Consider the following 12,535-nt stretch of genomic DNA (forward strand, 5'->3'; position numbering starts at 1 on the left):
TGCCCTTTCACCCAGTACTTCAACTAGGTGACTCAAACCCACCACACCGCTGAGCCACTGAATGCATCCTTCCCTTGAGAGAGAGCAGTGGCAGCTACTTAGTCCCAGCCTTTCCAAAGAGGTGCACCCTTTCCGAGGATGTGACTGACCCATAGCAGTGGGGCAATGAGAACAAGACAGTATTGGGAGACTTCTGGTTTTCCACAGCCAGGACATTCTAACATGTACACAACGGGATCCAGTATTCAAATGCCCGAGCCAATGGGACACATCTCGTAAGAACCAGCACACAGGTGAAGCTGTAGAGGAAATTCCACAAAGGTCCCTAAACCTCTGCCTGAACCCCGCCCAGGCACTGGGAAAAACCTGCTATCTATTGCTCCTTAAAACAGAAAAACCGGTTAACACAGCAACCAGGAAATACCACCTATGCTGGTTGACTGAACTCTTAAACCTGCACTCATGCTGCCCTCTAGTCCATTGCAGGATCCTGTGGCAGCCGTGAGGATGCAGGCATGTTCTTCAATGGACCAGCATTTTCTTTACTTTTCTATCATGGGAAATATCTCATCACAGAGGCAGGGGTGGGGGTGGGGGTCGTGAAACCCTCAGATTAGGAAAATACGGGCCCTCTTTAAATTCCCTATAATGCAACTCACCAAGGAGCCAAGGGGGGCCCTGAGCCCCATCTGATTCCCCACTCCAGTCCCCAGCAGCACTGCAGCACTCTCTGCCCTATGCCATTACGAGGACAAACAAACCTCCATGCCAGGTCATGGCTTCCCATGCCTCTTTATGCCACTCCCTGACCCCAGCAGTCCTGTGCTCCCCAGGACACCAGAAAAAATCCAGAAGGAAATGCCTTTTAACCTCTTGGCTTCCTTCTCTCCCAAGTCCAGAGTAGACAAAACGCCAATTAATCTTAGAGCTAACTCTGCCAACCCCTCTAACTCAGACTCAGCCACGGAGTCATGAACTCCTCGCATTTCCAACTAATGTCCACCCCACCGGGGCTGGAGCACCCCAAAGTCAGATCACCATTTAAACGTTTTTCTTTTTTCCCCACAGCTCACCCAGCAGGTTGTTGCAGAGGAGCACACTTCTCACATCCACAGGCTACAGGCTTGAGACAGAATCTCCCTGCTCTCTGGCTCACAAGATTCTACTCAAGGCCCTAGTGGCACACTTCCACCACCCTACATGTGTGATCCTCTCTTGGTCTACTTTCCAGGGTGTGTGTGGGGAAAGTGGCATGTGCCCCCTCCTACAAAAAAAGCTGCTGCTAAGTCCCCTTCTGCCAACCACACAATGCCAGAACACTGCCAAAAGGCATGCACAGGGAGGAGAAAGTTCCTCTCAAGCAAGTTCAAGTGCACACACAGTCCTGGGCCCACCAGGGCCATGCCCTGCATCTCCTGAAAAATGTGACTTGGCCCTTGGCAGGGGCACCAGAGATGACAGCTGAAGTGAATGGCTGGAAACCATGGGGTGGGCCCCTCCCCCAGGCCAGGCATGGGTGGCAGCAGGTCACCAAGTTAAAGCTCCTGGGCAGGGCTGGGCAGAGTGTGCCTACTTGCTGCTTAGCAGCTTTCCAGCTAAGGGCCACACAACTGCAAAACCTGAATTACAAGAATAACGGGCAGAGTTTTGCTGATGAAGTTGCAGCTTGAGATGACATAGCTTAAAACAATGCAGCTACCCAAAAACTTAAGAGTTGTTGTTGTTGTTGTTGTTGTTGTTGTTGTTGTTGTTTCTTTGTTTGGATTTGTTTAAATGGTTTTTTGGTTTGTACCTAATAGCAGAAACAATCCATTGTTTTTTGTTTTTGTTTTTGTTTTTGTTTTTAACAATTCATTGTTGATGGTCCCTTTACAGCACATATTCACTGACTGGTTGTGGCCCACTATCAGATTGACCACTGGAAAGCCAAGTAATTTATCTCAAACCTCACTAGGGGATTCACACTCAAATAGTCCAAGAAAATTACGACTTGAGCCTAAAAGAGAAGTGCCTATGGTGAAAAGGACATTACAGGAGACACAGATGGGTCACTTGGACCCAGAAGTCAGTTGTATTTTGATTGTTTTCCCTTCTAAAAATTATGGCTATGCTGTGTGTCTTTACTCTTAAAAGGGTCCTTTATTTTAATGCTACAATATCACATTTAGGAGATTTTAAACGTCTTTTAAATTTTTGAAATTTTTACATCACTAGAAAGGTTAAATATTAATGGCTTATAACTATTATTATACGCCCCTGTACACTAAGAAAGCAACAAGTCTCAATATTTTACTTTAGTATGGATTTTTATGTGACGACGACAGAATTCCAGAATATTTGCTACAACATACTATATGAAGGTCAGAGACTTAACATCAGCGGATTTCTGATACTATCTTATTCACAAGCTCCCTTGGTTGCCTTTTCTTTTTCTTTTTCCTTTTTCTTTTCTTTTTTTTATTGGATGTATTCTTTATTTACATTTCAAATGTTATCCCCTTTCCCGGTTTCCCTCACTTCCGGAAACACCCTATCCCATCCTCCCTCCCCCTTGCTTCCATGAGGGTGTTCCTCCACCCACTCACCCACTCCCACCTCCCCGCCTTCGATTCCCCTACACTGGGGCATCTATCGAGCCTTCATAGGCCCAAGGACCTCTCCTTCCGTTGGTGCATGACAAGATCATCCTCTGCTACATATGCAGCTGGAGCCATGTGTACTCCTTTGTTGATGGTTCAGTCCCTGGGAGTTCTGGGGGTCTGGTTGGTTGATATTGTTCTTCTTCCCATGGGGTTGCAAACCCCTTCAACTCATTCAGTCCCTTCTCTAAGTCCTCTATTAGGGGCCCTGCGCTCAATCCAATGGTTGGCGGCTAACATCTGCCTCTGTATTTGTAAGGCACTGTCAGGGCCTCTCAGGAGACAGCCATATCAGGCTCCTTTCAGCAAGCACTTCTTGGCATCCACAATAGTGTCTGGGTTTGGTAGCTGTATATGGGATGGATCCCCAGGTGGGACAGTCTCTGGGTGGCCTTTCCTTCAGTCTCTGCTCTACACTTTTTCTCCATTATTTGCTCCTGTGAGAATTTTGTTCCCCTTCTAAGAAGGACCGAAGCACCCACACTTTGGTCTTCTTTCTTATTGAGCTTCATGTGGTCATGTGTGAATTGTATCTGGTTATTTGGTTGCCTTTTAAGTACAGACTCAACGATGGTTCTCTTTATGCCAAATTTGCACACATCCAGTCTTCTGGATAGGGGAAAGAAGCCCTTCTTTCATGGTTTGCAGTCAAACTAAAGAATGCTCCTGCTATTAACCCAAAACTGTTTCCCAAGCTCCTACTATGAAACAAAGGTTTGTTGCCTTCTCTAAGTTGTGAGTTTCCATAACCTTAAAAAATTCTTGTGAGCTTCAGAAGAAAATCATCTTGGATCCACATCTCACAGGGTCAAATGGCCTACAGCTTATCTACCTGTACAAATTCTATACATCAGCAACTATAGATTTGGGTCTGTCTTTAAGAAAGGACTAAACAGCACTCACGTTAGTGTGATCAGTGCACCTTGGTTCGTGTGAAACTGACATTTTGCCATTTGGAACTAAACTTACTAAGGACCGTGTAAAATTAACCAACAAGCTCGTACATGTAACTTTTTTTCTGGTTCCAGGTATGAATTTCTGAATTAACAGAAGTACAGATTTATGATTGATAAAGGGTGTCAAGATCCTATTCCACTGTATATTGCTCTTGGGAAACTCCCTGTAAGCATGCTGTTATACATAGGTTTGCTTCTGGTAACAATCAACCTAATTAAAGGTCTCTGTTTCTTAAACAGTGCCATTTGATAGAAGGAAAATGTAAACTCTGTACGATGGTATATTTTTCAGTAAACACAATGAAAGCTAACAAAAAAGGTAAAAGACATTTTAGTACATTTCTTCTTGACTCACCAATCGATATATCTAATGTGTCATTTCAATATGAAATCGGTACAAAAATTAATAGGGAGATGTAGGCATAAGATTTTTGCAACCTACTTTTAATAAGGGTTCAACCTCTCCTCTAGCCCACCACCCATCAGCAGTAGTGGAAGAGAAAAGTCATTAGGATATGGGGAAGTGGACCTGTTCAGCGATACTTCTTTGAGGGCAAGCTCCATCTACTTTGGCAGCAGTTCAGTCCTTATAGCAAACACCAAATACAACTCAGCAGCTGCAGACCAGTCCTTTCTGCAAGCAGACACCAGGCAAAAGGTATTTAACCTTAGGCCTGCCCTTAGAAGTGTGGTACTGTTTTACTCATCCACTTTGCTCCATGACAATAAATTAAATGCCTTAAAAACCATGGACTGTCTCTTTGCACTGGAATCTGCTGTGGCGAGCCATGGAGAAGGCCTTTGCTTAAAGAGCAGCTGTCTAATCCCCAGTAGAAGGTCTGTGCTTCCAGCCAGGGCAGCCACCAAGCCCAAGCCAAGCCAGCTGCCTGCCAACAAGCCAAAGACTCTCCTTGAGGGAGGGATCCAGCTGGAGCTGGAGGTCTCCCCTCTTTTGCCTCTAGGACTCAGGCTAGATGCAGCCCAAGGCGGGGAAATGGTGTGGGTGGGGGGCCCACTCTGTCCTCAGTTTTTCCACTGCATCCAGCAGCAGCGCCTAGGTGTCCCAGAGCCTGAGAACCAGATGGCCCCAGCCTCCTTGCAGGCCCAGGGACCCCCCTACCCCCAGTCAGCTCCAGCTGTCCTGCACCTCAGACTGCACTCCCTCACCCCCAGAGCAGTGTCCCACCAGCGACAGCATAGGGTAAGCACAGTCAAAACTCCCAAGTCCTGCCTCCCCAAGCGGCAGAGCCTTGTGGTGGAGCAGATGCAGGACCCTATGCTTTTAGCAAGACATCCTTTCACCTGTGTGCCCCAGCAATACATCATTGGACATAACTAACTGTCCAAAGAAACTAGAAATTTCCACTTCAGTGAGATGTGTTTTGCCCTCTTTTATCTGGTTTTTATTATTTAATCTCCAATTAATGTACAAAATAAAGGAAGGCCGTTTATTTGAGACAGTTTATTTTACACAGACAAGCCACTACTGACTATTCCAAAATATTGTATATTGGCATCATGTCATCTCTCATATGAAAAACGTCTAATAACTAATACTGCCTATGATGTGTCCTAGTACTTAGCAATCTCTAATGTATTTCCTTCACGTACGTGAAGTTAATTCTAGGGACTTAGTTTCTAAAGTCTCTGAGTTTTGTGCAGTCAATTTTAAAGGATCACCAAAACCAACCACCATTCCCAATAAAAAGGTTGCCTCTTAACTAGGCCTCTCCAGGATTCTATAAACAGGTCACATAGGTGAGCATGGTGTTTCCTTTCTCAACCATTCTAAGCATGTGGGACTTCAAGTGTTCTTAAATGAGACAGGTAACAAGCTGCTAAAAAACAAAACAAAGCAAAACAAAAACAAAAAAAACCAAAGAACCAACAAAACAAAACAAAACAAAAAACCACTGGATTTTAGAAAGGACTTCAGAATTCTCTCAGCTAACATACCTTAAGGATGTGTTAACCTTAGAATTTCTGGTTCAGTACCAAACCGTTCCCAACATAGAGGCTGATGTGTATGATGATACTTCCTCCTCTATAAAACAAAAGTGGGGAAATGTGGGGCAAGAGAGCCTTTCGACTGGGCGAGCCAGTCCATAGCAAGGGTGAGGTGGAGACATGTCCAAACCCTGAAAACCTGGCCCTGTGACCAGGAGGAGCAGGACTGTATTCCTCTTTGCTCTGGGCCTGCGTGTCCCAGGGGATGGAGAGTGTGTGAACCCCTACCTCTGCCACCCTTGAGGTATTCACACAGCCAGGTGGTCAAGTTACAGGTTTAACTTCCTCTCTCCCTATCAGTACATGTCCAGCATGCACCTGGAATTACTCTTCATGCAAATGAAGCATTCCCAGCACCTCAGTCAAGGTTGTACACTCAACTCCCAAACCCCTACCCACTCCCCAAGGTTTATATAACCCTTGTTAGCCCCCAATAAAAGAGAACTGTTTCACTGAAAACCATCTCAGAGAATGCAGTTTGTGTCCGGCATTCACAGCTGCCGACCTGTTCTGTTCTGCTGAAGCCAACTGGCCCAGCTAGGTAGGCTTCATTCCTTCCAGTCCTGCCCAGTGCACAACACCTGAATATCCCGAGGGCAGAAGCAATCCAGGCTGGTCATTTGTGTAGGTGTATGAGGGACCCTGAAGGCACAAGTGCAAGCATGTCTGGTCCACCAGGCCTGCATAAGTGGTGTGAGAGCTTCAGTCATTTCTCCTCCAACAGACAGATTTAATTTAAGGCTGTGTGTCTGTCTGCTTCCTCCTGTTCCCTCCTTTCCACAGAGTTCCTTTTGCTATTCCTTTTGTTATGTAAGCATGCTTGCAGGTAAGCTTTCTGGGATTCCTGAAATGCTTGCAGGCCCAATCATCTCTAATTCTGCATTCACCCATGTTTCTCCATTTCTGTTTCACATTCTCACCTAAGAAAAGATTGGAAAGTTGAACCTCAGCTAATAATGTACAGCCATGCACCTCCTGTGAAGGAAGAGAAGAACGCATCCAGCCCATGTCTTCTGTTATTGTCTCCCCAACATCTCACAAGCCCCATCCCTCACCTCACTGCCTACTTTGAGTCCTTGACTTCACTTTTTTTGTGTGCGTAAAAAAAAAAAAAAAAAAGTTGCTTGCTAAGGTACATTCAGTTTGTTCCTTTATGAGATACCAGGATTCTTCTATTACAAACAGTGGGCCCCTGTTGATGTGACTGAGTGGTTCTGGCCCACCTGGAACTGCAAGGTGCCTGTGTGACAATGAACATGCATTCGTTCTTGCATTAGGTAGATCTCTCCAGCTACAACCCGTTAATGGGCCATTTTTCTGAGGGCTACGTCCTCAGCTTCCTGAGGCCTGGGCAGGACTTGGCGACAGTGCTCTCACAATTAATTCCTCGGCTGGGCAGGCAACTCTGGGATCTGGAGAATGTGACTGATCCCCTGGGCCCTCACACCTGGTATGAGAATTGAGGTGAACAGCAGGAGAAACAGGCCTCTGGACTCTATCATACACCATTCTCAGTCTGGTCCCTGGCTCTTCTATGGTCCTATTTTCTTGGCCCCAACAAGCTTCAGATGCTGGCTGAGTGGAACCCCCTCACCCCCGGCCCCATCGTAGCCCAGCATGGAGCTACCTACATCCAGTTACCCTTCTGGGTGATCTAAAACAGCCATATTCCCCTGTGAGCCTCCTTCTCTCCCTTGGGGTGAGCATCCATACCTAGTTATACTCAACCTCCCTGGGTGTACATGTCTGATTGCCTGGAAAGATCTGAATGAGCAATCCTGGGGAGCTTACCAGTGACGTGGGCCTGGTAGGCCTGCATTACTGACATTGTCCTAGCATAACCCTTAGCATGAAATGGCCCCCAGCATGGGGGCCCATCAGGTGTAAATGAGCAAGTAGGACACACAATATGCATGGGGCAGGCTCCAGGTCCAGGTGAAAGTGAAGTTCTTAGGCATCACCTCAGAGGCCAGTGTGGGCCCCGCTTCCTTCTGACCCCACTGTCGTCCCTGAAAAGTTTGGATCCATCCTGGCCACTCTGACCCACCACTGAAAGCTCAGCACAGGGTACCCTGATATCCAGTTTCCCACCTTGCCATTATTACTCCACTGCCTTACACAGAACCCTCCCCCTCAGAAAGAGAAGATGTGCAATCGGTCCCTCTCTACCCCAAGAGTGTATCTCTCTGACTGGCTGGAACGGGGTATATTTGAGGACGTTCTAGCACATGGGTATTCTTGGGATGGGCCTAGCACATGACCATGTGAGTGGCAGGCACAACAGGCTTATGTGTGAGCCATCCCTGAGCGAGGCCTATAACAGGTGTGGATACACCAGGCAGACCAGATGAATGTGTGAGGGGAGTCCAGCAGGTGCTCACAGGGAAGCTGTCTAGAATGTGCTTGCATGCACGAAGCAGGGACTAGCAGGCCCCATGAATTATGCCCTGCTCAGGCATTCTGAGGCTTGGCTAGGAGACTTTAAAGCAGTAGTTTCCCACCTTCGAAATACAGTTCCTCAGCTTGTGGTGATCCCCACCCATAAAATTATTTCCATTGCTACTTCATAACTGTAATTTTGCTACTGGCATGAATAGTAATTCAATTCTCGTGTGTTTTCCAATGGTCTTGCACAACCCTAAGAAGTCAAAGTCTCCTTCGATCCCCCAGTGGGTCATGGCCACTCTCAAAAGGTGTAATCTCCAGTCTGATCTCCCTAGTCCAGGCACCAACATTAATGGCACCAAGTCTAGTCTATCACCCTGCCACTCCTGCCTCTCTCATGCTGAAAGTCCCTTACATTCCAACACTCTCTGTAGTGACCTATAAGACAACAGCTACTGTTCAGACCACTCTTCCCATTCCTTGTCTATGGAATTCTCAAAGCTTCCCTGGCTTCACCACCCACCCCGCCTAAGTTGGGAACAAGTCTATCATCTGGTTCATGCGTCACAGAGCATTATTAAAGAAGTGTTGGCTCTTGAAGGCTAGTGAAAGGTTCTTAGAGTTCTCCAAACATTTCCCATTCAAACTCCTAGAGCAGGAGGAATCCTCTGGCATATTCAATCATATGCCTGTTGCTAGGATACATTAATGTTGTCATTCTGAGAAATGAAGGATCTTACTGCTGTTCCACAAGACAAAAGTTCCACAAGACAAAAGTTTGAGTAGCTCAAGAACATTTGTAACTCAAACCCCAGGGAAACTTAGCTCCTCTTCTGGCCTTCATGGGTACTGACACACACTTGGAATATGCTCACAAAGACTCAACAAGTACACACATTTAAGGACAAAAACAAAAACAAAAAAAAAACCACATCAAATGTACTGAACACAGATTCTAAGCATTCATTTTAAGAAGTACAGCATAGGACAAGGGTACGAGTGTAAGAATCGAGAAAACAGAGGCACCTCATAAAAATACCGAGGAGCCAGGGATGTCGATTAAGCCTAAAGACAGAGAGTTTCAGAAGGGTTTACCAAGCAAAAATCCATGCCCAGGAGATGCCCTAATTGCAGGGCGGGGGTAATGCCCGGTTCCAGGAAAGGTCCCCAGTAGGGGTGGATCTCCCCCCACCCCTCCTACGTGCAACCGGTATCTCCTCCTCACCTGGGGCACAGAGGTCAATGGACTCAAAGGACAATGGGCTCCACCAATGAGACATAACCAACTCATGCTGTAAACCTATGTGCTGAAAGAGTATAAAAAGTGTGTGTGCTTTTGTTCCTCGGGGTCGACTTTGCCCTGAATGCGGGAAGACCCCAGTATACTGGATTATTAAAAACCTCATGCTAATTGCAGCGGTCTCCATCTCGGTGTTTTTGTGAGTGGGTGGCATGACATCCTGGACGACAGACTTGGCTCTCCGAATCTTTCAAGAGAATGAATGGCTCGGGAGTTGGACAAACGCACACATACAGGCAGCAGGAGCTGATGAATACTGAACTCTCTAAGGAGAACCCTACCTAGAAAATGCTCATGTAAACACCCATCCAAAACACTGGAACCACAAATGCTTACAGAGATACACGTTGATAACATGCTTTCAACCAAAGGTAAGGGCAGGTATTTTTCGACCAGTGTTGAAGGCAGCTTTGAAATGAGTCTGGGTGTCTTTGGGAAATGCCACAGCCCCACAACTAGCACAGACCCAACACATTAGGATCTGGCTCTGCTGTGGGAACTGTCTTAAGAGTTGTTTTTTTTTTTAAAACACATCTGAGCACACAAACATGAGCGTGTTCAGCAAGTCTCAGTGGCATGTGGGGTGGATTTTCCAATTGCAATGGAACTGGCTCTGTGACCTCATGAATAAATGAAAGCATGCACAGCAAAACAGGTCCCATATTTATTCACTTCTCCCTAAAATAAGTAAGGTAACATTCACTTTGGGGAAGTGGCAGAGAACCAACCACAAAATCAAATGACATTTGCTTCCAAAATGTAATTGCCACCACTGGGCAGAACATATCTCTCCCTTGCTGTCCTGGGCCTGGACGTTCCACACTTAACTGTTGCTACTCACAGAACTGCTGGGAGTTCACTTAAAGATTAACAGAGTCTCAGTCTCAATTTTAACAAACAGAGTAAAGAGAAAGGAGCTGCACTGACTACTACTAATGTCTTCTTAGCGGGGCTAATGCTCCCTTCCCTGTGCATCCTATGTGTGAGCTTCAGATGGTTTCTTCAGAGCGGTCAAGGATCAGGGACTGCAGGTATGTTTCAACAATGGACACATCTTGCTCTTGCTGTTTGAAAAATGGAGATTTGGAGGATCTTCATTACATCTCTGCTAATAGGAAGGCAGCCCGAGGCACACAGTGTTACAGACACATGACTTACAGTTTCCATGATAACTCTGTCCTGCACCTTGGAGATTTCCCTCTCCACATTAGTTTGCCGACCACCAATAAAGGCTTTGCGATGTTTACTCAAGTCGTTGGCTTTCTGAAACAAACCACAACAAAAGAAGGTACTTGTGCTGTGCTGGAAGCCCCAAGCCCCGACTTGACACCTCACCTCACTTAATTTAAAAAGTACTAACTTTGCATATCTAAAGGATCCTCTTCAGGAATCAAAGAAAGAACAGTGGCTACTTCTTGTACATCTATATGAACTCTCCCCAAAAAGTTGCAGTGCCACATTTGAGCTCACTATCATTATGAGAAGAGAACAACACCTAAGGCACTTATCTCGGAAAATGGACGGATGAGCAGGTTAAAGGCCATACGGAGCAGACATGGAAAAAGAGGCACAGGCATGTGCTGGAGACCCCCGAGGTTTCCCAGGGGAAGGAGTCATTCATTTACTGAGTCCACGGATTGCAATTTTCACAGAGAAGACACAGCAGGCAATCACATGCCCTTCTAAGCTAGGAAAAGCTGAAGTGAGGACTCGATCCCCTCGGATCATCTCTCAAAGAACACTGCAGTGGTGGATACAGAGGACAAAGAACTGTGACACCTGTCCATAAACCACAAAATGCCTGTCCAAGTCTCTGCTCTATTGCCAGGGCCCAGAGGAGCTTAAGAGCATACGGCATGAATGCTGGCCGAAAACAAAGCATGTGGAAGGGGAGCCTGCTGGCCATGTTACTGAAGAGGACACACATGGTAACTTCCAGTGGTGGAAACATAGTATTTCCATAGGGAAGATAAGGGATCTATCTGGGCCAAGAGCAGAAGCAAAGCATGGACAGGGAACAGAAGTCGTCACTTCAGGGGAAGCCGGTGCACGGGGAGGAGGGAAGACAAGACAGAAGCAGCCAGTGGAGCTTTTGGAGGAGGGGTGTTGGCAGAGGACACAGCAAAGAGGGAGAATTAAGAAGGAAGGCCACTGGGGGAAAGGCCCCGTTTCAGGACAACAACTCCTCAGAGCTGAGGTCTAGGGAAGTACAGAAGGTTGAGAGAAGCAGCAGAGGGAGATCAAGACCTAGCCTTCTTTTTCCTACTCGTGGGGAGAATATTCCAAAGAGAATGTGATCACCAGGTTCAAAGCCAATTACTTTTCCCACAAACTGAGAAAGGGCCATTCTGTCTCCTGCTTTTAGAGACACATGGTGTGACATAAGGATGTGCTCTGTTCACAAGTGCAATCTACCAGACCTTCAAAAATGTGTCACACATATCTTTCGCGTTTTCAAGCTTGGTTTCATGGTCCTCTATAGCCGTCTGTAAAATCTTCATTTGCTGCTGAGTCATAAACTGAAATAGAGGAAATCAATGATAAACTGTCAGTAAAACTGAACATCCAAACCAGCTGCTTACAGCAATTGCTTCCCGTGCTGTTTTGTGGGTTCTATCATTCATGATCAAGGCTGAAGACATGACCTTCAATGACAAAAACAACATGACAACGTCTGACCGGTCACAGAGTGAGACATTCTGTCGCATCTGGGAAAAATTCCCAGGAAATAACGACTCATTTTGAAATTAACCTAAGATCCATCTAATCTGTAGACTCCCATGTCAACAAAATAAAGTAAAAAATTAAGTTCTGTTGTGGCCCAGTTTTCATAAAGTATTAACCTTTTTGTCAAACTCAATGGGCACGTAGATTAGCTTCCAAGGGAACACATCTTTCCAAAGGAGTTTTTCACCTAAACCTCCCTCATCAGTCAGTGACTCCCCACATTGTGACACTACATTATCAACCAAATAAGAATGACAGAGCAGACCATATATCAGCTCCTGCTGTAGAGCGTTCCACAGCAAGGAACATTTCCAAAACTGAAACCATTCAATACACAGGTCTAGAAGGTAGGGATTCTCCACCATTCTGACTTTGCTTCTAGGAAACTGAGGCAGACAAGTTAATGATTGTCCAGAGTTTTCAAAATGAGCAAGGCCTCAACCTCAGGGCTATGGCTGCATCCCAATCAGTGGGTTCTGGAGAACATGTTCCTCACTGCCAGACTGGAATCTGTCTCCATC

At 46.1% G+C, this 12,535-nt stretch overlaps 1 protein-coding gene across 1 annotated transcript in view; it reads right to left on the minus strand.

The window, feature by feature from the left end:
• Nucleotides 1-9,929: 9,929 nt before the first annotated feature.
• LOC116070174 overlaps nucleotides 9,930-12,535 on the minus strand; it is a 9,218-nt gene continuing 6,612 nt past the window's right edge. The window contains exons 7-11 of the mRNA XM_031341786.1: nucleotides 12,131-12,392; nucleotides 11,870-11,932; nucleotides 11,708-11,806; nucleotides 10,446-10,550; nucleotides 9,930-10,351 (exon numbers count right to left, since the gene is read on the minus strand). Of these exons, the coding sequence (XP_031197646.1) occupies nucleotides 10,277-10,351; nucleotides 10,446-10,550; nucleotides 11,708-11,806; nucleotides 11,870-11,932; nucleotides 12,131-12,392 (604 nt within the window). The 3' untranslated portion in view covers nucleotides 9,930-10,276. The remainder of the gene's footprint in view (nucleotides 10,352-10,445; nucleotides 10,551-11,707; nucleotides 11,807-11,869; nucleotides 11,933-12,130; nucleotides 12,393-12,535) is intronic.

Source organism: Mastomys coucha, chromosome X (assembly GCF_008632895.1).
Source record: "Mastomys coucha isolate ucsf_1 chromosome X, UCSF_Mcou_1, whole genome shotgun sequence".
Taxonomy (NCBI): Eukaryota; Metazoa; Chordata; class Mammalia; order Rodentia; family Muridae; genus Mastomys; species Mastomys coucha.